Source organism: Thalassophryne amazonica, chromosome 15 (genome assembly GCF_902500255.1).
Source record: "Thalassophryne amazonica chromosome 15, fThaAma1.1, whole genome shotgun sequence".
In the NCBI taxonomy this organism is placed as follows: Eukaryota; Metazoa; Chordata; class Actinopteri; order Batrachoidiformes; family Batrachoididae; genus Thalassophryne; species Thalassophryne amazonica.
Genome location: NC_047117.1, coordinates 13,462,333 through 13,486,886, shown reverse-complemented (window position 1 = coordinate 13,486,886; position 24,554 = coordinate 13,462,333). Strand labels below are relative to the sequence as shown.

The 24,554-nt window shown below is 39.5% G+C and overlaps 2 protein-coding genes across 3 annotated transcripts in view; both read right to left on the bottom strand.

Annotated features, from left to right (window-relative positions):
* The window catches only part of si:ch211-14k19.8, a 21,779-nt gene extending 6,358 nt beyond the window's left edge, over positions 1-15,421 (bottom strand). The window contains exons 1-9 of one of the 2 annotated variants that reach the window (XM_034187813.1): positions 15,079-15,421; positions 11,541-11,906; positions 9,813-11,225; positions 9,336-9,779; positions 7,511-7,599; positions 7,367-7,425; positions 4,370-4,533; positions 900-1,065; positions 627-818 (exon numbers count right to left, since the gene is read on the bottom strand). In XM_034187813.1, the coding sequence (XP_034043704.1) occupies positions 627-818; positions 900-1,065; positions 4,370-4,533; positions 7,367-7,425; positions 7,511-7,599; positions 9,336-9,779; positions 9,813-11,225; positions 11,541-11,906; positions 15,079-15,124 (2,939 nt within the window). In that variant the 5' untranslated portion in view covers positions 15,125-15,421. Of the gene's footprint in view, positions 1-626; positions 819-899; positions 1,066-4,369; positions 4,534-7,366; positions 7,426-7,510; positions 7,600-9,335; positions 11,226-11,540; positions 11,907-15,078 lie in introns of both variants that reach the window. The other variant, XM_034187812.1, reaches the window with a different exon arrangement.
* LOC117525825 (perforin-1-like) lies at positions 15,311-24,554 on the bottom strand. Its single transcript, XM_034187752.1, has 7 exons — positions 24,466-24,554; positions 21,075-21,346; positions 19,223-19,302; positions 17,737-17,782; positions 17,430-17,566; positions 17,194-17,332; positions 15,311-15,328 (listed from the first exon to the last, which is right to left on the bottom strand). Exons 1-7 carry the CDS (start codon positions 24,500-24,502, stop codon positions 15,311-15,313), a joined length of 729 nt encoding a protein of 242 aa, XP_034043643.1. The 5' UTR covers positions 24,503-24,554.

Genomic DNA, 24,554 nt, shown 5'->3' with positions numbered 1-24,554 from the left:
AAGGCATTTATTATTAATGTGTTCACATTCAGCATTAACTAAGTTAGTTAAACATTAACCAAGGTGTTTAGTTAATATTAATGTGTTCATGTTAAGCATTTAAATAAGTTATTTAAGTAGTAACTATGGTGTTTAGTTAGTGTGTTCATGTTAAGCATTAACTAAGATAATTTAGCATTAACTAAGGTGTTAAGTAGTAATGTATTAATGTGTTCATGTTAGCTAATGTATTAATAAACATTAAGTTAGTTAAGCATAAATTAATGTGTTTAGTAATCAATTATTAATGTATCTATGTTAGTTAATGTATTATTAAGCATTACAACAGTGAATTAAGATTTAATTATGTTTATTAATAATTTATTAATAGTGTTCATTAGCTTTAAAATTTATTAGTATATAAGCTAGTACCTTGATTAACATGAATACCATCAATCAATTATTACTAAACAGAGGGAACTATTAATACACTGTTAATGTGCCCTGATTGTGAAGTGTTGCCTGTTCATATTTCGCCTTCCATCAACCTCATCCTCTAATCATGTCATTATCTCAGTACACCGTTTTATACTGTGTGTAAGCTGCGATTATAGTCAACTTCTGTAAATCAGTGAGTGTGGGTATACCTGCTTCTAGTCTGGTCTACTTTGGCCTGGATGAGGATAGCACGGTAGCGCCTTACTGCCACAAAGGCCAAAATGGCAATCACTGCCACCAGGACGAGCAGGATGGCAAGACACGCTCCCACGAGCCGCGCCCGGGTCATCCTGATGTCACACCTATGACCCATGTACCAGAAATCCTCTCCCACAAGGCAGCTGAGACACAAGAAACATGAGCAATCATACAAAAGACTGACTGGGACACGAGCTTTACATGCATGCACGTGCAGGTCTCACTGGCAAACCGGAACATCATCTGGATGATGTGTGCAGATTCCGTGGTGGTGACAGTAGTCAAAATGGCAGCTGGAGGAGCAGCTGTAGTTTGCAGTGCCAGGATGGGACGTGCACTCATACCCTGTCGCGCACTGCAGTAACCACTCACAAACAGAACTTTGTAGACCTGGAGGGGAAATGAGAAAGTATAACAACCTGTGGAGCATGGCTGAGAGCAAACTTACATCTTATCCACAACTACTGCTCAAGTATTCTAGTTCAACGCAGTGCTTACATACACACATGGGTACAGGTACAATTTCATCAAATGGAGGCAAATTTTACCTGTTCCATCAAAAAACTAACAAACAAACAATCTGTTTATTTGTCAGAATGATATCTGAAAAGGAAACAAATAGATTTCCATGAAATTTGGTGGAGATGCACACATTGAGTCAAGGAAGAACCCACTAAATTTGGATGAAGATCCCGCTCAAGGGGAATATCGTGACTTTGGTCTTTTAACTTTGATGCAGATTACAGGATAAAAAGTGGACTCCGACCCTTGATTAACTTAGATCTTATTGCTAATTTCTCTGATCCTATAGTTATAATCACAGGAATTATATGATCAGAGATTAAAGTTCAAAGCCAGGATCAGAATGAAAGGAAACAGGATCAGCACCAAAATTTAAAGGTTCTTTCTTGGTCCATGGTCGACATCTCCAATTCAATTCCATTAAAATCTATGATGTCCTTTTGAAATAGCTTTCTGACAAATGAACAAACAGACAAACAATACATTCAATAATACATCAGTTTATCAACCAAGATCAAAGATCAGGAACAGAGATGAAGGACTGGGATCAAAGGTCAGTGATCAAAGATGATTCATCAGGATCACAGCTCAGCAATGAGGATCAAAGTTTAGTGATTAAAGATGAGCGATGACAGGGTCAGCATTCAGAAACAAAAGTGAGTGATCAGGATCACATGACTGTCTCACCAAAGGTGTACTTTGCTTCAGATCCAGATAATGATCCAGATCCTTTTGTGCAAAAATGTATTTTCAGATAGGGGTGGTCCAGCAGAATCAATATGGAATTAAGTTTGGGACTTAAATCAAATGAAAAATGAATGAGGTCTTTGTAAAGATAAGGGTTCTCTCAGTACTCTTTTTGATTATTACAGTAGTGTTCAGAATAATAGTAGTGCTATGTCACTAAAAAGATTAATCCAGGTTTTGAGTATATTTCTTATTGTTACATGGGAAACAAGGTACCAGTAGATTCAGTAGATTCTCACAAATCCAACAAGACCAAGCATTCATCATATGCACACTCTTAAGGCTATGAAATTGGGCTATTAGTAAAAAAAAAAAAGTAGAAAAGGGGTGTTCACAATAATAGCAGCATCTGCTGTTGATGCTACAAACTCAAAACTATTATGTTTAAACTGCTTTTTTAGCAATCCTGTGAATCACTAAACTAGTATTTAGTTGTATAACCACAGTTTTTCATGATTTCGTCACATCTGTGAGGCATTAATTTTGTTGGTTTGGAACCAAGATTTTGCTCGTTTACTCGCGTGCTTGGGGTCATTGTCTTGTTGAAACACCCATTTCAAGGGCATGTCCTCTTCAGCATAAGGCAACATGACCTCTTCAATATTTTGACATATCCAAACTGCCCAACACCATAGTAGGAGAAACATGCCCATATCATGATGCTTGCACCACCATGCTTCACTGTCTTCACTGTGAACTGTGGCTTGAATTCAGAGTTTGGGGGTCATCTCACAAACTGTCTGCGGCCCTTGGGCCCAAAAAGAACAATTTTACTCTCATCAGTCCACAAAATATTCCTCCATTTCTCTTTAGGCCAGTTGATGTGTTCTTTGGCTCATTGTAACCTCTTCTGCACATGTCTTTTATTTAACAGAAGGACTTTGCGGGGGACTCTTGCAAATAAATTAGCTTCACACAGGCGTCTAACTGTCACAGCACCTACAGGTAACTCCAGACTGTCCTTGATCATCCTGGAGCTGATCAATGGGTGAGCCTTTGCCATTCTGGTTATTCTTCTATCCATTTTGATGGTTGTTTTCTGTTTTCTTCCACACGTCTGTTTTTTTTTTGTTCATTTTAAAGCATTGGAGATCATTGTAGATGAACAGCCTATAATTTTTTGCACCTGCGTATACGTTTTCCCCTCTCCAATCAACTTTTTAATCAAACTACACTGTTCTTCTGAACAATGCCTTGAACATCCCATTTTCTTCAGGCTTTCAAAGAGAAAAGCAGGTTCAACAGGTGCTGGCTTCATCCTTAAATAGGGGACACCTGATTCACACCTGTTTGTTCCACAAAACCGACGAACTCACTGACTGAATGCCACACTACTATTATTGTGAACACCCCCTTTTCTACTTTTTTTTTTTGTTTTTTACTAATAGCCCAATTTCATAGCCTTAAGAGTGTGCATATCATGAATGCTTGGTCTTGTTGGATTTGTGAGAATCTACTGAATCTACTGGTATCTTGTTTCCCATGTAACAATAAGAAATATACTCAAAACCTGGATTAATCTTTTTAGTCACATAGCACTACTATTATTCTGAACACTACTGTATTCTTTTTCTTTATTATTATTACTATAAGAAAAAACTGTGTGTGGGCGGGGTGGGGAGTGGGGGGGGGGGGTGAAGTTGAGGCTGAACCTACTTTTCGCAGATTGGCTCAGAATAATGTAATGTAAAATTAGCTTTAGCCAATATGCTTGAATAAAAACTGAAACTTATCAATTGTTTCAGAGACCATACATGCTCCTCAAGTGATTCGTTTTCCTGATAATTATCACATTAATTAACATTTTCTTAATTTCAACCTGGTGACATTTTCTGCAGTTAAATGGTGGATGTAACTTTATGTACCAGCTCCCAGCATGTACCTGCACAGTCTTAATTAATTTATCAATCTTGGTGTATTATTTGTAGTGTAAGTTATCAGTTATTATTTGGTGTCATCTGATCTGTTTCCGAGGAGCTGCTGGGTGAATTTCTCCTCATAATGAAACCTAAATAATTAAGGACACTGACATTTAAATGCAGCACTGTTCCAGTGTGAATGTGAACTGACAAGAAACAAAATGTGTAATTAGTGAGGGTACACAAGTTTAATATCAGCACAATGTTGGGAATGTTAATCACATTTTGTATAATTGAAATATGAAGTGTTCCTGGTTCAAACCCCACCCCTGCCCATTCTCCATGTAATATGGAGTTGCATCAGGAAGGGTGTTCGGTGTATAACTTGTGTCAAATCAACATGCAGATCCACCTCGGATCTGCTGCGGTGAGCCTGAATGAAAACAAGGGAGCAGCCAAAGGGTCTTACTTCTTATCGCGGCATCATCACAATGATGTGTGGCTGACAATGTAAACCAATTATTGTATTATTAAAAGTCTTTAGTAACCACTGCAGTCTAGCTCACCTCCAATGGTTATGTTCATGATTCTGGATGATCTGAAGGTCCTCCTTTCACGAACAGCCTGAGCAAGTCCCGTTCGTTCCAACAGCGATGCTGGTCCAGGAAGGTGGAGCCACTGGAGCACTCCGCTAGTTTTAAACTCCACCAAACTCTGCACTGCATGGCCACTAGAACATCAGAACATTTGACTGCATTAATGTGAATAAATAAACGAGCAGAAAAGCACTGGCATGAATTTATACATACATGTGTATTCATGACAGGACTAACAACATCCTGTTATAATCTGGATTGTCAAGGTCACTGCAGATGAATAATAAAAATTATTCTGAGAATCAACTTAACCCTGTGGTGAAACCATTTCTGTCAAGCCCCCCCCCCCCCCCCCCCCCCCCAGAATGACTGTCCCATGGTTTCAATAATATAGGTATAATAGCTGAATAACTGGTTTCAAACTAATTTCCAAATTTCCTAATGTAGAGCGCGAAGCTAGTTAGGTCAGACACCGTTATGTCAAGATGGTGCATTAATATTCTCTATCCAGTATCACCAGGTTAGCAAACTGTTAGCTATTTGAACGTGTTACATTTATTTGTGAACTTAGAAATCAGTTTGGGGTTGTAATATATGCCATCAAATAATATAAAGAGGTTAGCATCAGTGTACCCTAGGACTAGTGGACCCTAGGATTAGTGGACCCTCCCATTGTGGTGTCAGCAGTAAATGGTTTGCTTTCTTTACACTGTGTAACATCATTCAACACCTAGCATTTTTTTTAAATCTGTATATAGCAAACATGGTTGTGACGTGACCATATGCATGACCACATACGCTAATGCTAACTGCAAGTTGACATATTCCGTGATACAGCCCATCAATCACAGACATTATGCCAGTATAAGGTTGTTCGATACACTGTAGCTGGAAGCACCACATTTGTAAAGTTGGTAATTTTTGGAAAACCTTTGTCAATCCATCGTTTTTCAAAGTGGGGGCTACATGAGGTCCTAGCAGGCCTGCTATGAGCTTCTTAACTAGCTTCATCATCATTACCTCTTAAAAAACATTGCAATCAAAGTTACCTGCTCTGATATAAAACTGACAGGTGCAGTTATTATAATATAAAGATACAGAGGACAACTTTCTGATAATGTTGTAGATTAGATTATAATGTTGCTTCTGAATGACTGTTGTAAACCAGATGACAAACAGCAGAAAAAACTTCAGACAGCTGAGTGTGAAAACTAACACTTGTAAAAATGCTACGTAGCTTCAGTATAGTTTCATAGGCGCAGAGTAAAGAATGAGACCACCAAGTGTTCGGAATCACGGGTGAAGCACTAAATAAATAAGTGAACTGGACAGTCAACAGTACTTAAAAATTGGCAAGTTGTTTTTCCAGATAAGGTCCTGCTGCTGGCTTCAAACACATTTCTGAGATAGTCAGAGAAAGTAATAGAAGATAGGTTTAGTTATCATTTATTCTTAGATTAGATTTGATAGAACTTTATTGATCCCTTGGGAAGACTCCCTCAGGGAAATTGATAAATGATATATGGTTGGGTGAGATGTGTCAGAGGTTCAACAGTTCAGCAATAAATGGGACAATAAAACCCTGGTTCAACCTGCGATAGCTAAGGAAAGCCAGACAGATTGCCGAGTTATTTACAGCTGATCTCCACCTAATTTAACACAAATGAAGGGATATCTATTAGAAGGACAGGATTCCTGCTTCACAGGAATCCAGAAGTACTGAAACTATTCCAGTGTTTTCTATGAGAATCTGTTGGTTTCCTCCTTGATCTGTCACGCGCATAACTATTTGAAGTAACTCCTCAGGCTTAGTGGTGATGGTGCTTATCCCTGGATTCCATACCGTGAACCAGATTAAAGTCTAGGACTCCCCTGGATGGGACGCTACCTACACCCATTCATAGCTGAACGGACTGAGACAGTGTGGAGATAAAGTGTCTTATCCAAGTACACAGACAGGTAGCGTGACCAGGAATCAAATCCAGGTCTACATAGTGGTAGCCCAACTCCTTATCCCACTGATCGACCTAGTCGGGTTCAAAGATGGGCATTAAACTGCGAATCTTTACATTCTCTTACGTGGAACTCCTTCAGGTTGCCAAGTCAACCTGTTGCTGATTTACAGCCAGGGGTCATCTCAGCAAGCTTAAAGGTCAAATTAGGAATCATTCATTCATTCATTCATTCATCTTCTACCGCTTAATCCAGTTATGGGTCACGGGGGGCTGGAGCCTATCCCAGCAGTCATAGGGCGTGAGGCGGGATACACCCAGGACAGGACGCCAGTCTGTCGCAGGGCCACAAACAGACAAACAAACACAGACCCACCCACCCACACACACACACACACACACACACTATGGACAATTTAAAGAGTCCAATCCACCTAACCCGCATATCTTTGGATGTGGGAGGAAACCGGAGCACCCGGAGGAAACCCAGGCAAACACGGGGAGAACATGCAAACTCCACACAGAAAGGCCACGGGAACTGAACCCACGACCTTCTCACTGTGAGGCAACAGTGCTAACCACTAAGCCACCGTGCTGCCCAAAATTTATACCTCATGTCAACTGTGGTCATTTTAATTCAAAATGTGCTCTTTGGTTTGAGTAGCTACTTGGATAAAAATAGTGGCTGAATGATGTAGTTACCATGGTAACACTGGTTTCCAACAATGTGTCTAATTACAGCAAACAGAATCTCCTAGGTTACAAATAATTTGACAAAATCAACACTGTTAACGCTGTAAAAATTAACACTAACACTCCACAGGAGTATTCACTCTGTTGATCCACCTGAACAAAGCGTCTGTGGGGAAACATGTTCCACTGCATCTCCAAGGGCCTTGGAGATCAACAGCTGAGTGATGTCAAATGAATAACCAAAATTTGCAAATCAAGTATTCTTAGTGCAGGAACTAATGAAAGTATGTGGTACTGATGAAGTTGTATTACAGTATATCACCTGCTCCAGACTCCCAGCAGCCGGTTGAAGCCAGGAGCTCTCTGCAAGTACGGCTCCATCTGAAAGAAACAAGTGACAACACGACAGCACCTACCAAATGTGTGAAATGACCTGTTTCATATTTACTTGTGCATCATTCCTCACCCAGGTAGCAGCGTCTTCCTCCAAACCAGCAGGAGAAGCCGACTTGGACTCTTCCACAATGATTTGCAGCAGCAGCTCAATGGAGTCCACTGTACACAACAAGCAAAACTCAACAGGCCTGTGACACTTTAACGACAGCTAGAAATATGCTTCAACACCACATTCCTCTACCAAGGCTGGACAATGCTGCAAATTTGCATTGGGATGAAACAACATTATTGCACTAGTGGGTTTATTGCTTACAAAACAGCAAGTTCTTGAACATCTACACTTTCTGAAAATAGATTTGACTGCAGCATTATTCATTGCTGTATATTAAAACCAAGTGGCCTCTGTGTACGTGTGTATAACTTCGATCACGGACAAACTGGGGAGAGCTGACATTTGCCGTTTGGTATGTTTATGTATTTTGTGTCAAGGACGAACGCCACAAAAACAGAATTTGGCAAAACAAAAACAAACAAAATTTTTGAATTATTCTAAAGCTTTAATAGCACAAATTAAAAGTTTTACGGCACAAATGAACAACATTTCTATTTTAATATTTTGAATGACAGTGGGGGGGCAGCTTGACACAGGTCTCAGTCATGAGTGCCCCACCATTCATTCATTTTCAGCCAGGCATCTGGTTCCAGGTCATGGCAGCAACAGTGCAAGCAGCTCTTCCCACACTTCCCTATCCTCGGCCAAGTCCTATAACTCTTCCCGGGATCCCAAGAGTGCCCACTGTTTTTTAATACAATTTTTTTATTAATTAAAAAAATGTAATCTTGAAATGTACCAAAGTAAACACTGATCTATATTCTATACCCTACCTATAACCTATATCATACGAGCCTATGTCTAGATTCCAATCATTGCCAAAATTTTAGATTTGTCCTGTTGATAGAGCTAATTATTACTTTAAAAAGAAAAAAAAACATCAGATTTCTTTTTAATTAACTTAAAGTTTCAGCTTGTTATGTATCGAAGTGAACATTGACATTTAGATTCCAATCAATATGAAAATTTCAGATTTTTGCTCTTGATAGTAGACCTGATAATTCTATTATTAAATGAATGAATAAATAAATAAATCCTACAAATTAAAATAAATACATATACATCATCTTGCTATGTACCAAAACAAACTGATATGAAATCCACATCTAGATTTTTATCAATACCAAAATTTCAGATTCCTATTCTTGATAGAGCTGATAATTACACATTTTTATATAACAAATCCAACAGATTTTTTAAACTACAAAAAAAAAAAGAAAAAAAAAGTGTTAGCTTGTGATGTACCAAAGTAAATACCGATCCAGAATTCACATCTAGATTCCAGTTAAGATCTCTTGATAAAGCTGATTATTCCACCAAATTTCATTGAGGTCAGCTGAAAATATTTTGTGGAATAAAGTAGAACCCTACTACCAGTATTCAGATAAAATATGTGTTGTTTTTATTTGTTTTTTTTAGAAGTAACTACAGGGCATACAGAGATAGTTTGCTGCCCCCTAAGGCCCAACAGTTGTCCATTTCTAGGTTTGGGGAGAATTGCTTTTTATGCCAGGCACTAAATCAAAATGCACAATTGGGCAATTATGGGACACCTCAAAGAAAACGCCAACCACAACTAACATATGACTGCAAGGCTCAAGCACGTTTAAAATAATCTACATCATTTGTCAACTCTTCCTTTACCCAATGCTGAGATATCCACCAAATTTCAATGATGTCAGTTATTGTCTTTTTGAGATATGTTGCTTTCAGAAAAGCAAAAAGACATGATAGTGCACACAAATTCTCCTTAGTGGAGTCAACAACCAAACACAAACACTACCTCTGATGGTGACAGACTGATCCGGCACAACGTAGAACTTAGGCATCTGAGGTATGGAACTCCAAGGTGAGGTGGAGGTTGAAACAGGCAAGGTCGGCACAGAATGTCGGTGAGATGAAGTTGTCCAAGATGGAGGTTCATCTGGAGGTTCAGCTGTGGGAGTGAGTGTACTTGGACTGCTGGGAGACCCCCGATAATGCCCCTCAGCTTTCATCTCTCCTTCTTTTTTAACTCCACGGTCAGTCTTTGTTTTGGCAGTCGTCACTGATGGATGTGTGGAAGCAGTATAACTATGGAACGCCCCCTGAGGAGTACGGACATCGGTTGGAAGTAAAGACGTTTGAAGTGGGTGCAGAGATTTGACTGTTGATGTCTGTTGGGGTGGAGGTGTGGTTTTACTGTCGGATGTGTGCGAGGTGGGTTCATCAGGAGAGGAGGTGGAAGGATCACGGGCGTGAGTAGTTCGTGAACTTTCAGGAAAAACTGTGTGCATCTGAGGCAGGATGTATGAAGATGGAGATGAGTGCCAATCTGATGCATCTAAAGACAAAAGGGTAGACGGACCCTTTGAACTTGTCAGGAAGGGTTTGTAGGCTTGAGAGGTGTCGGGTGCATGAGTGGGACGCAGCGTGTTTGAGTCAGGTTTTGTCACCATTGTTTGCAAATGCTCCAGCTCTTGAGTTTTAGTAAAAGCAGAGTTCTGGTCTACTGGGGTTACTGGGGACCTTTGGAAAATTGTTGTCTGATCACCATTTTCGGTGAAATCCGATAAAGGGGAAATGGTGTTTGAAGCTATGATGGCATTTAGAACATGTCTAGGCGTTCGTGTGTGCTCCTCCCACTGTGTGAGTGAGGATGAGGTGTAGGGAGATGTTGAATTGGAGATGTTTTCTGGAGATCTTGTTTGGTTCTGTATGGCAGCTGAAGCTGTGTCAGGAGAAATCATGTTACTTATAGAGGAGCCCAAAGCAGCCATTTGACTTCTAACGTCCGAATCAACAGAGCCAGTTTGTGTGAAGTTGGGAGAAACAGACGTCACCACTGTGGCATTAACCTCTGTAGCATCAGTGGTGTGTGACCAACCAGTTCTGCTGGCACCCTGGGGGGTCAATGTGGCTGTGGAGCGAATGCCAGAGGATGCACTACTCAAGTTGTCCCACTGAGGTTCAGTTGGTGACCTCTCTGTGCTTTGGTGGCTCCTCCAGGAATGGGTTCCTTTGGCTCCTGATTCTCCAACTGAGATTTCCTCACGTGGGATTATGATGGTGCTGGACTCAGAGGTTGTCATGGAAGGCAGCCCAGAGAGAGCAACACGGTGAAAACGGCCACCAAAGCCGGATCCATTAGAATTGGTACGTGGTGTGGGTTTCTGTGTGTCCGTGCCCCTTAATGTGTTGAAGCTCCTGACATCTGCATATTTCAGATTGTGCGCTGTCTGAGTTTCTGTTTCTGTCTGCATTATGTGTGTTTCTGTGTGATGTTGTGGTGGAAAATAGAGGAGTGCTCCTTCTCTGGCAGACACAGGACCATCAGTGAGGTGAGGAACTCCAGATGTATCCGCTCCATTGTTTGCTTGTTCCGGAGGAAGAGGGAGAGTTTCCCTATCGGCTGTCACAGCCTGAGTGAGTCCTGGCAGCGAAGAGGGGGGTTGTGGGAGGCCTCGGTCCTGATAGGTGGGTCCAGACGTCGCCTGAGGCCCTGATGTCCACCCGTAACCTTGGTGGAGGTGACTTATGCCCCCTTCAGTCCCTCTCCCCAACTCTTCACCTTGTAGCGTTACAGCAGGATCCCCGCTTGTAAAACTGCTTCCTGTCCGAGACCAAGCTAAGACGTCTCCGTCTGAGCCCAGGCTGCTGTGTCCGAGTGAGGAATTCCTCTCATCTTCCTGAACTGGATAACCAGGACCAAACAGAAAAACAGAGAGGGACAGGGTGTAGAAAGATATAGTGGAAAACACAACATAACATCTCTTGATCATCACAGTGAATGTGAGAAAGAAAAACTTTCCCACTGACACATTCACAGCTCGCAGTAAGCTTTGAACACAACATTTCCACAATACGTCACACAATCAAAACAGCGCTGACCAAAGCACGTGATGCTAATCTCGCCAAGGCTATGAGCCTAAACTTGTGATATAGAAACAAGCACACGCTGCGGAGCCTTCAGTAAATCAAAAACGGTAAATAAGTAAAGGTTTCTTACCATGATAGGACAGCTGAATTGGGTTTAAAGAGTGATTGGTTCCTGTCCAATTTAGGGAAGCATTATTCCTGAGCAGGATAGTTCCCCCAGTCTCCAGGATCAGCTCTTCCTGATCCCCAACACAGCACACTGTGAAGTTTGAACCACTTTCCAACCAAATTAACTTTAAAAGTACCGTCAGACCCAGTGGAATATTTATCATCCAAGTGCAAACTGGCAAGGACGGGTCAGTCTGGAGGTTTATGGGGTTCAGGGTGTTGGTGTCGCCAAGAACACCTGGTAAATTGAGATGGAGGTGACCAGATGGAGTTTGGTCCAGGTGGAGAGTTCCACCACACTGGTGGTGTAACAACGCCGATGCTACATCTGAGGAAAGAAGGGGTGGGGGTGGGGGAGACAAGTAACAGAGAGTGTCGGTAATTAATAGGTGATGGTCTAGTGGTCTATTAAATGGACTGCATTTATATAGCACTTTTCCATCTGTATCAGATGGTCAAAGCGCTTTACACATCATTGCCTCACATTCATGCCATACAAGGCGCCCACTGCAAACCGGGAGCAACTACGGGATTAAGGACCTTGCCCATGGGCCCTTAGTGATTTTATGGTCAGGCTGGGATTTGAACCGAGGATCCTCTGGTCTCAAGCCCAACACTTAACCAGTAAAGTTATTTACTCATAGCACTCGTCCAGAAATGGTGGTCAAATTTTGGAGGACAAAAAGCTCCGAGTTTGTCCCGGTTCATACAGTTGGTGTTCCCTGAAGTCTGTAATGCAGGAAAAACACTGTTTCACCAAACATCACATGAGCTTTACGGTTATTGATCATCCCATCTCATAACAACAACAGGTGAAACAATTAATCAGTCAGATCAAAGTTGATAGCAGAATAAACTTTTGGGTCATTTGTCAACACCACTAAAACGTCTTGGTTCTAGCTTCATAAAAAAAAAAATAGTCAGATTAATTATGTAATTTGATTAGAATTTTTGTCAAGATAAGAAATTTGTGGAAAGGGCACACAACAGCCAGTCAGTAAATGGATGATTTCATTTTCTCCAGAAGCCACCATGGCGGCCATCTTGGATTTACAAAAATAAACTTTTTTTTTTTCAATATTTAGACGGCCTAGCTCTAATTTTGTTTTTAAAAAGTGCTGAAAATTATTGAGCAGACAGGATTAATAAATAGAATTGTTTTGCTTGTGTTGAATGTTTGGTCGCCAAATGTAAAAGGTCAAACAAAGTCGAACTCCATTGGATTTTATGACATATGTGAAAACTAAGTACAACAGATGGTGCAAACTATTGCTCTTTAAAACCCCTATTACCTCAACCAACAATTTCCATCATATCTGACCAAAACTGGAGCAGCTTTAACTTTTAACCCCTGTACAACCATAAATTGACCTTTGTCACTATTTTTGCCATTTCTACCCCATAACTCCACAACATTCTGTCACAAGTAGTCCAAACTATACCTTTTTTGGAATGTTTATGTTCAGGAAATGATGTGGTAGGATTTTTAATATGATTGGACCATATTTATATTTGACCCCTGACTCCTACCTGCATATAGCTACTACCCTGGGATGTCCACCACACCTTTTTGTGTAAGCCATGGTACACTGAGGCTGGATTGTACGAGTAAGTGTTGTTTGGTTCGCTTAAGTGGTACTGAAAACCTAGTTGGCGCATGGACTATCTGGTAAACTGGAGATTTTCTGCTTATCTGTGTTTTATATCAGGGCAAACTCACTCACTCATTTTCAACCACTTACTCCAATTAAGGGTTTCGGTGAACTGGAGCCTATCGCAGCAGTCACAGAGCGTGAGGCGAAGTACACCCAGGACAGGACACCAGTCTGTGGCACGGCCACATATAGACAAACAAACACATTCACACCCGCATGCACACCTATGGACAATTTAAAGTTTCCAATCCAGCTAACCTGCGTGCCTTTGGATGTGGGAGAAGGTTGAAGCACCCGGAGAAAACCCACGCAAACACGGGGAGAAAGCACAAACTCCACACAGAAAGGCCACAGATGGGAATCGAACCCATGACCTTCTTGCCCGTGAGGCAACAGTGGCAACCACTAATCCACCATGCTGTATCAGGGAAAACTGAAGGTTTATAATTTTAGTCAGACAAAAATATTTTGGTAACATCACCTTAGGCTTTTAGGAAACTGTGACCAGATTTTCTCACCTTTTCCTGGGATTTTAAAAGACTAAACATGGGAGACAATTTTTACTCGAGCACTGCGCTTGTAGATCACAAACCTCCCCAACACTAGTTTCCAATTCCACAAATTTTTATCTTGGAAAAAAATTTCCTGTTAGAAGTGACTTTTCATAAGCTAAAATAAATACAGATCAAAAGGGCTTTTCAATGTTAAAATCAAATATTCCCTAAATCCGCAATCCGGATTCGATCCAGATCAAACATTGTCAGGTGATAGATAGTGAGTGCCAGTCTGCACCTCACCTTCAAATATCAGAGTGATCGGGGCACGTTTGACTAAGATATAATGTAAAGTATACATTAAATTGGGTTTTCAATGTTTAAATTTAAACGGCCACAAAATCTGTAATCTGGATCAGATCCTGATCAGACTTTGTCGATAAAGGATACCATCCTACACAACGCACTCAAATATGAAATAAATTTGATCTTTTTTAATTTTTGAAAATTTGTTCAGTATTAAAGGTTGGGATTCTTCCAATATCCAAGATATTTTTCCTGACTTTAACCTTGAAAACTGAATCAGTTCTGTAAAAATTTCAGAACAATATATGAAAAATTGTGGGTTACAGGCTGTTCACTATCAGACAAACAAACAAAAATGGGGGTGAAAACATAACCTCTGCAGAACTTCGTAAGCAGAGGTAAAGATTTTGCATCTGTACACAACCACCATGAATTTTAAATCAATCAAATAACATGTTCTTGTTGTGTAGACTTTCAGCTTTAAGTAAAGAGGTTCAACAAAAATATAATTTTAACCAGTTAGTCATTTTAATACACAGTCACACCATTTTCGCAGACCATCAGTAATAAAACACACTAAATACGAGAATTATTGTCAACATAAATCATCATCACTTTTACAGCCAGTATTCTTTAAGTCAGAAGGGACAGACACGTGAACATTTCCAAGTCAGTGAATGAGTTTGGAGTTCATTTACATCAATCATTAAGAAATGCACACAGTGTGGTTCTGTTTGTGTGTCAGTGAGGGAAGCCACCAAGGCACCTACAGTAGAAAGGCAAAATGACAAAAGTTGCCTCCTTGTTCCAATGATTATGGAGCTGATGCAAACAGAACAAAAACAACAACAAACAGCTCATGTTTGCAATTTTTTACCTTTAAAGCTGAATTATTGAGTGAAATATTCCTTTTTTTTTCCCACAAGTGACATACTAATATAAAGCAAAAATTTCCACAGCACCACGAACATTTAACATAGATTTTTTTTTTTTTTTTTTTATGTAAACGTTAAATGTTGTTCTTTAGAGGTGTGGTTTCTCTTACCCGCTATAATAATAAAAAGCAGCAGGAATTGAACGTGGAGCTGCATTTCCAACCCACAGACATGTCAGTGACAGACACTTTATTAATCCAAATCCATCCAGACGTCAGCTGATCTTTGTCCGTTTTCATGACAAACCGTAAAAAAAAAACCCACAAAGTTCTTGGTTCGTTCTTCAGGCGTCACCAACTTTCAGTTCTCCATCATATTTCCGTGGCGGAACCCACGGCGCCGTCACGGACACGCGGACACCTAAATTAGTCACACGTGTGTCAAAAAGTCATTTTCCCTTCAGGCAGTTTGCATCAAACATCATCCAGCAGCGGGACGGGATTTTTACACATTCCAAAGGAAAACGAGTGGATGTGGCGCGTTCACGCGTGCTTTCCGCGCGCGTGTGTAGGGATGGAATCTGACCGAGGTTGTGATACATCCTCCTCACCACCAGGGGGAGGTCGAGGGGATATGTGAGGGGGATATGTGAAGGAAAACATATATGAAGAAAAGAAAGGAAAAGTAAAAATGAAGAAAAGTCAAGAAAGGAAAGACCAAGAGAAAGTTTTATAAGTTTGTTAACCTTGTGTTTGGCAGAATTTCTTAGTCTAAAATACATTTTTTTTTCAAAATATTAGTGATAATATTACATCAGCATTTAATGAGCCTCATTGTGATGAATCAGACCCCCCCCCCCCCCTCCCCACCCACGAAAAATTTGGACCTGGGTGCATCATTTGCGTGGTGCAGTCGGGGAGACCGGGGCAGGTTGTCACAATAGGGAGGCGTCTGCACGGACACGCCTCATGTACATGATTCTCTTGTGGACAGCTTGTTGAGGTCATAAAATTCATGTCAATGATGAACATAAGCCACATGTTTTTAAAATCTGGGTGTTTTGTGTAGTCTGGCATTATTTGTAAAATAGTGTTTGTTAAATTCCCCAAATATGCAGGTTTTGCACATTGGTGTTTGCCAGTCTTGTGACCAGTTTATCATTTGGTTCTGACCATCCTGGACTGTCAGTATACTCTGAATTTAAAGTTAAATCACTGTGGTTTGTTTTTTTCCCCAAACATGCACTAATTTGTGTTATTTACTGTTTTTTTTTTTTTTTAAGAATATTACACCAAAGTTGTGTTTGTGTTTGTTTTTCTCATATTTTGACTGAAAACAGTATCCAGCCCAAAGCAAAGTATGCGACACACCACCAACAAGGCCAGATCACATCAGTTATGGAAGATGATCACAGTCACTTTGTTAATTCTTATCATAAGCATCGGCAATCTGAAATTCATTTTAATCAACATATACACCTACAAAAACATCAATAAAAAATTATTTGAACAAATAACCTCACAGGTAGAACATCTTAAATGATCATACTCTACTGACAACACAACAACTGGTGGCAATTTCAACTTGGTCCAAGAGGAATTTGTTTGATAAATGTCTTTCCAAATACCTCTCGAGTTATCTTAATCCTGTATTTAACAAATTCTGTGACAAACTAAATTTAATTAAAACTTAGAGACACCTTAATGCAGAAGTAATGCAATACTCTTGGTTCAAATCAAGTTATAATATAAAATCTAGAAATCCGCGAAGTAGTCAGCATTATTTTTTACAATTATTATAGACGTTTTAAGGCTGTAAAACCCCTCACTACACACTTTATACACTTTTCTCAAACAGGCATTAACATTTTCTCACTTTTCTCTCCTGTGTAAACACTCAAAGTTCAAACCTTAGCAGAAAAAAAATAGAACATTTTCCTATAGATAATTATGATGGCTTTTAGAACTAACAAATTTAAATTTAACGATCAACCTACGAGGTTGGACATGTAAGAAATTGTTAATAGTGACTCACCAGTATTTCACAGTTCCTCTGACCGCGCCTCTTCGTTGTGGCGCCGCTCCGCTGTCCGGATTGGCTGATTACTCGGGTGGTATGAAAAATATTACCCGTCCGCGAAAAGGGTGTATTGCTATTTATTCTTTAGTGTTTTATACAGTCATATTGCCGTATCATTTATAGGTATATGATAAGATTTGATATTTATTTACAGATATGTGTTTTCTTTGGCACAACACAATGGTGATGTGTGTATATGAACTGACCTGGCGGATGTAGTGCGTGCCGTAGGTATCGATGATCCTCTGGTAATCCACACTGGTGTTATTGGTGTAGTTAGAAGGTAGCCTGATTATATCCCGCTGGAACTCTGCACTGATCGGTGGATAATTTGACAGTCTGTAACTATAAAACAAAAGGTGGAATGATACAATTAACTCTGCAAACTGTTGAATCCTAAAAATAATAATAATAAAATTGAGGCAAGGTCTTAGTATGCTACCTGTAATGGATACATGTGGTTTCATGTTTGCTGAATGTGTGGCGGTCAAATCTACTCTGGTTTTCAGCGAAGTTATACGCCCTTGAACGTGTTCCTCGAACCTCCAGGTTGACAAACTTCTTATAATCAATGCCAAGCTGATAAAGAGAAGATTCTGGTGACTGTCTTAAAAATGTTAAATAATGTAAACTTACTCAAACACACACACACATTCAAACACAGACAAATCAGGATGTTACAGGTATGAAAATATTTTTCACCCTCGCTGTGATCTGTGGGAGGGAAACAGCTGTGAGATATTTCCTACCTGCCAGCTGAAGCTGTCATGGCTGGAGTAGCTTGACAGCAGTGAGCTGTGAACACAAAATAAATGCTATAAAACCAACTTTGAGTAGAGTCTGAACATAAAACGACAGCGATTGCGGTATGGCGTTGGTGATGGACTCATGTGGAAGCAGCAGTGTGGTGATGCACGCTGTTGCTTACGAGTATACATGATCTTAGCACAGTGTTTGATACAGTAGATCACTGTATATTGTTAGTAGACTTGAAAGTTGGGGAGGTGATGTTCCATTGCAGGGGTCTAGAGGGCTGGTGTCCTGCAACTTTTAGATGTGCCTCTGCTTCAATACACCTGAGTCAGCTAATGAGGTCATCAGCAGCACTCTGGAGAACTTGACTGCATACTGAGGAGGTAATTCAGCCATTTGATTCAGGTGTGTTGGGCTGAGGACACATCTAAAAGTTGCAGGACACCAGCCCTTGAGGACTGGGCTTGAATACTCCTGGTCTAGTGTTTAAACAATGGGCTTGAGACAAGATGATCCTCATTTCAAATGCCAACCGGACAATCACTAATGGCCCTTGGGCAAGGTCCTTAATTCCAGAGTTGCTCCTGGTGTGCCGTAAGTGCCTGTGAAAGCTAGGCATCACAGTCAAGTGCCTTGAGCTTCTGATTCAGATGGAAAAGATTGTAGTAAATAGAGTCCAGGTCAGTCAGGTTCTATCTTGGTTGAAATTGTGCCTAACTGATATCCACGTTTTGTGCAACATCACTTTGAAAATTGTTCCAGTAAATTTTGGGGTACCGCAGGGTTTTGTGTTTGGTCCTTTGGTCCTCTCTCTATTTATATTACACCTCTTGGACAAATTTTCTGAAGCTACAGAGTTGATTTTCATTGATATGCCATTGACACCCAGCTTTATATGCCGATGACAGCTGACAATCCTTTTCAAATTGGGACCTTGGAGGATTGTGTAGCAACAGTGAGAAACTGGATGTTCAGTAAGTTCTTGTTCTTGAACTTATATTTGGTTGACTTGCTTGTATGAACCAGCCCGTGCTGTCCGTTTTTGGGATCAAGGTTTGTTGTGTATTCCAAGGCTTAAGAAGAAGTAAGCTGATTATACAGCCTTTTCTTATCAGGCTCCTTTTTAATGGAACAGTTTGCCAGTTGCGATAAGGGAGTTTGATTGGATGGACTCATTTAAATCCGAGTTAAAGACTAATCTGTGTTCCGTGTCTTACAGCTAACACTCATTTGCATTTACTCCTTGTTTTAATTATTTGAATGTTACTGTTCCTGAATTTTATTGTTATTTTACTTTTTTTTTTGTTGCTGTCAGTTTTAACTTGTAACAAATCTCTTGTTTCATTTTTGCTTATGTTTTTCATTGATTCTGCTCCAATATGGACCCTTCTCTTGTGAAGCACCCTGAGATGACCTGCATTGTGATTTTTCACTATACAAACAAGCTGAATTGAAATACTTTCAGTGATTGTGAGGACTTACCTTACAGATGTGTGGACACTGTTTTCGAGTAGATACCTGCAGCGGCTGTATGCACGCCAGTCCCATACAGAAATGGGGATCTGAAAAAGGTCAAACCTCTTTGTTAGAATGTACAGGATGATACACATTTTATTCTCCTGCCACAAGATATTATAGTTATGGTGAGATTTATTTTAATTTCAGCAAAACTTTATCTGGATAAATAATGGACATCTCTATCTATCTGTCTGTCTGTCTGTCTGTCTATCTATCTATCTATAGACACACACACACACACACACACACACACACACACACACACACACACACACACACACACACACACACACACGCACACACACGCATACGGTGCATCCGGAAAGTATTCACAGCGCTTAACTTTCTCCACATTTTGCTATGTTACAGCCTTATTCCAAAATGGATGAAATTTATTTATTTTTCCTCAAAATTCTACACACAATACTCCCATAATGACAATTTGAAAAAAGGTGGGGATTTTTTTAGATTTTTGCAAATTTATTAAAAATAAAATAACTAAGAAATCTATAACTATAAAAGTGTGAAAGTTCCCCTTTTTTCTGTTTTTCATACAATATGATCAAAGGACATAATAAGTGCCCGTAGTCTAAGAATCACCCACATATATATATATATATATATATATATATATATATATATATATATATAGAGAGAGAGAGAGAGAGAGAGAGAGAGAGAGAGAGAGAGAGAGAGAGAGATTTTGTTGCATATCTCTATCCCTCAATGTGCATAGAGGTGACTTGTACTCTTGGCATAAATTAATTTCTAATTCTATCACCCAACGGATACATTAAATATCTATCAATAAGTCACTTGTTTTGTCCATCATTGCTGATGAAAACAGACTGTATAGTGTGCTCAGATTGGTCTTCAAAATACAAAACAGACATTTTGAAAACATAAGGTCGAACAAGCTTGAGCAGTGTGATGTCCGATGAAATTAACATCCTATTCAAGGGATCCTGTTATTTGGACTAACCAGTCCAGTCAATCGTGGTGTGTGACACAAAGGGTCATGTAGTATCCAAATAAAATATGAAGACAACATATTAATTTCTTTAGGCTTCTCCCGTTTTGTTCACGGTCACCACAGTGGATCCACTATGGAGCTGCATGTCGTCTTTGCACAAATTTTCTGCCTGATGTCTTTCTTGATGTAACGCCAAATGAAAAAGGAGAATGGCCATGTGAATCTTCTGATTAAGGTGGAAGCATACTAGCCGCTATTTTGCTGCCCCCAAAATACACAGAATAAGATAATTAATGAGAAACTATTGGAAGATGATATTAAAAACTGTGCTTGAACACATGCATATATGCCTGGTTGGTGTCATTACAGGGGTCAGTCTCAGCTCCTATAACTTTAAAATTATCATTGACATTTGGTGGCTTCCCTCATTAGTTTCCTTCTTGCATGGTCACTCAGTTTTTGAGAACTGTGTATGTAATGGAGGCCCGCAGGTGTCGCTGTGCATATGTAGTTAGTAAACCTCACTTTCCAACAGCTCAAAAGGATTCTCTGGTCACAAGGCCAGAGTCCTGGGTTTTAGCCTCCTGGTTAGAGAGTCCGACTCCCATGCCAAGGATCGTGAGTTTGCGTCCAAGAGAGGAGTGAATGGGCAGAGTTATAACAACACAACACAGAGTGCAGCCACTACACGTACTCCAGACAGATTAACTACACAGAAACAAATACCAAAAACTTAGCACCACTGTCCAAACACTTATGAGCCAGAATGTAAAACCTTCACAGTCTTTAGCTGTGTATCGCCTGATATTTGATCATTTCAAACTGCATGCCTTTGTGATTTACCTTTTGCAGTTGATTGCCTTGAAGAGGGTTTTTGTAAAGCGTACATGTGCCATTTTCAGTGAGGTAAGTCGTCACGTCAATCAAATAGGCTCCTTTGCGCTGCAGGGTGACAATGTCAAAACCTTCTCCAGCGAGGTTGTAGCCAGGCACAAAGGGAGCAGACAAACACTGGCTGCGATTTCCGGTTTCGTAGGGACAAACCGCGGAGTGGTACAACAGCAGGACGAGGAGAGTCAGGCCGAGAGCAGGCAGCTTGGACAAGTGGAGCGTGATTGAGGTCAAAGAAAATCACAGGGAGCATTAATATACATGACTGACTGAAGATGATGAGATCTGCAGTCACAGAAGGTATACAGTTTGATTCCCCATCAGCATGTTGGGTGATGCTCATATCAACTCCTCGTACATGTTCTGCTTCATGAAAGTTTGTTGAATTTTAGCAGGTTGACTTAAAACACTTTCAGAAGACCTACACAAACCTCATGAACTGACCAGAGGAAATTTTACTCTTCATTGAACCTGTGCATGTTTATATTCTGAACGCTAAACTTCACAGTGAAGTTAGTGAAGCCTGCTATCAAGGGTGCAGTTTAGAACTAGAAATTGGTGGGGACAAAGTGTGAGACCCGCAGGTCCGAAGCCCATAGGCCGGGGGTCTGGGGGCCGCTTTAGGCCCCAGAAGCCAACGGTTTCTAGATAAGTTCAGATGCATTCTGAGCATCCAGAACAGTAATTTTAATGTTTTGAGAAGACCATAAATTGGACACCATTTGACTTGTACAATTTGAAACTGTGGATATAAGTACTTTATTCTGAGAATAGCCAGCATTGATTTTATTAACATCCTGGTGTAAATAAGGTATCACCACATGTGTAGAACTGAAAAAGAATGATAAGTTGAGTTTTCATTAAAAAAACAACTACAATGTGGTAAAATGTATTCATAAATATGAAAGAACAGGCTCTTAATAATTATTAATTATCGCATACTGTATTTTTTTTCTCAAGATTTGTTTTTGCATAAGTTTGAAAAAACAACAGATCATAAGTTTAGGATAAATTACTTACCATGAATTTAATTTTCGAAGTGGCACTAATGACAACACTCATACTCAACATAATTTCGCTTGCATAGACTGATTTTGGAGATCAAGCAATAATTGCAGATGGGCTTTCTGAGGTCCCAGATAGCTTTTCTGATTTCCTTTTCTAACTTTCAGAATTTAGTAAATTAGCATATGGTCCATTGATACTTATGTGTAGACACTAGTCCCTAGAGGCAACTATTTTTGGTTTCAAATCTGGGCAAATACAGTCCCAGAAAATGTAACAAACAAGAAACAGGTGTTGGAAACAACTCAATGCTGCTAAAAATACAAACTTTCAGAAACAAAGATACTATTCTAACATGGTTTTGCACATAAGACTGGCATAGCATGTTTCAAATACACACATATATGTCAGAAGGTGTGTGTGTGGGGGGGGGCATACCATCTTCTGTCCCCTCTGGTTGAAAAGGTGGGGGGGACATGTCCCCCCTATCCCCCACCAAATTGCGCCAATGCCTGCTATGCTTCATGCACGTCCTGTGACAGTCACGTGAAATTTAGTGTAGGTTGACTAGATGTCCTGTTTTCCCAGGACATATTCTGGTTTCTCTGGGAAGCCTGTCTGAATGTGTGTCTTTGGTTATAGGTAGTATTTTGTAATATAACCATTTTCTGTCCATACACAGTAAATTTTACAGAGTAAAATATACTCTGCCTGGATAACATTTGGTCCCAGTCCAAATAGAGTTAAATATACTCTTTCACAGTGCTAAATCAACTCTATCATGCTGTGAATGACTGTTTAATTAAAAACTTGATTTGACAAGACAGTAAAGCTGATTTCACTCTATAATAGAGTGTATTTAACTCTAATTGGACTGGGACCAAATGTTGTCTCGGCAGAGTATATTTTACTCTGCAAAATCTTCTGTGTGGAGAGGAAGAATATGTATCAAAATTATAAGGTGTCTGAGTTAACTTTGAGTATCTCATTGCCGAGCCGAGTGTCCTGGTTTTTTTTGGTAGTCAAAATATGGGCACCCTAATTTAGTGCAGATCCAAATCAGCTGTGATGGGCACAGATAAACTAAAAGTTAGCCAAGTAAAAAGTTCACTGTGACAACACTATCCCACAAACCACTAAAACATTTAGATAAAGCTGAAGCCACAGCTATTATGGTGAATTTACCTTTGACTTTTCCCCCCTCTAAATTCCGAAAAAACAGACCCACAGCTGAAATTTGAATTAGTTGTAGCATAAATATGGAGGTCAACAAAAAGCTTTCAAGTCTTAAAGTCAAATGATGATCAAGAGGTACACAAATGATTAAATGGAAAAAAAAAATACTAATTTACAGTTCCAAAAATATGAAATCAGAAGTACAAAGAAATAACAATATAAATGGAAAAGTACGTAATATGCACTACATTAATAATAATTTACCATTTCTTTAATGCCCATACAGTGACAGATTAGGCACACTCTATGAGCATTATCATAAAAATATAAATTAACATAGCTCATATAAATTATATATTATATTATATTAAATTATATAAAAATATAAATTAACATAGCTTCTGATTAAGCTATTTCATCTACAGTAAAATGTGCAGATTGGACTTAATTAAATTTGTAAAGTTCTTTGACATCCAAAATCTGCAAGTGATTTTTATTTTTAACCAATTTTTTTTTTCAAGTATTGGCCTTTCCACACTTAAATTAGTTAAAGCACACTTAACAACAGGTACCACAGACCCAGCGGACCCACACCAGCACAATGCATGCTGGGAAACCCTGAAAGACGATGGAGAGCAAACATGAATTTGGAATAAATGAATAAATATGTACAGAAATATACACATAAATAGGTAAATAATGTTCAAATATAACTTGCAGAACAAAAACACACCTCATGACATACCACACTATAAAAAAAGGAACCGCTGTCTCCACGAGAAAAATTGATGTAACAATTTGCATAGATTTTTTTTAAAGTTATTTCAACTTTCAACTTAGTTAATGCCACAAGACGTCTGTAGTTAAGCTGAAATAACTTTAGTTAAGTTGAAATAACTTTTAAAAAATCTATTCAAATTGTGACATCAGTTTTTCCCCGTTGAGACAGCGGTTCATTTTTAGAGTGCAGGCATATTAGTTTGTGTTGATCAAAGTTAGTTTTACATCAAAATGTAAGAGAGACTTAAAGCTGTACAGCCTTTCAAATTTCACAAAACTGTCAAAAGTTAGTTTCTACTGAAATCCAAGCATTATAATGTTGGTTTATTTTTTAAATGTGTTGCAAAATTATAGTTCACTTTAATGAGGAGAACATATTTACCTGGAGGGAATTCCATAATGAACATTTTATTTTCCATCTTACACAGTCTGAAGGAGGAAATGTGTGTGTGCACACATGCATGAGGTTTT

What these genes read in the sequence shown, in the direction of transcription:
- LOC117525825 (XM_034187752.1), bottom strand. Translation starts at nt 24,502, where the DNA reads ATGGAAAATAAAATGTTCATTATGGAATTCCCTCCAG. An exon ending in ATGACAGCTTCAGCTGGCAG is followed by an intron (nt 17,567 to 17,736) that starts GTAGGAAATATC and finishes TCTCTTTATCAG; the next exon opens with CTTGGCATTGATTATAAGAA. An exon ending in ACCACATGTATCCATTACAG is followed by an intron (nt 17,333 to 17,429) that starts GTAGCATACTAA and finishes TTTGTTTTATAG; the next exon opens with TTACAGACTGTCAAATTATC.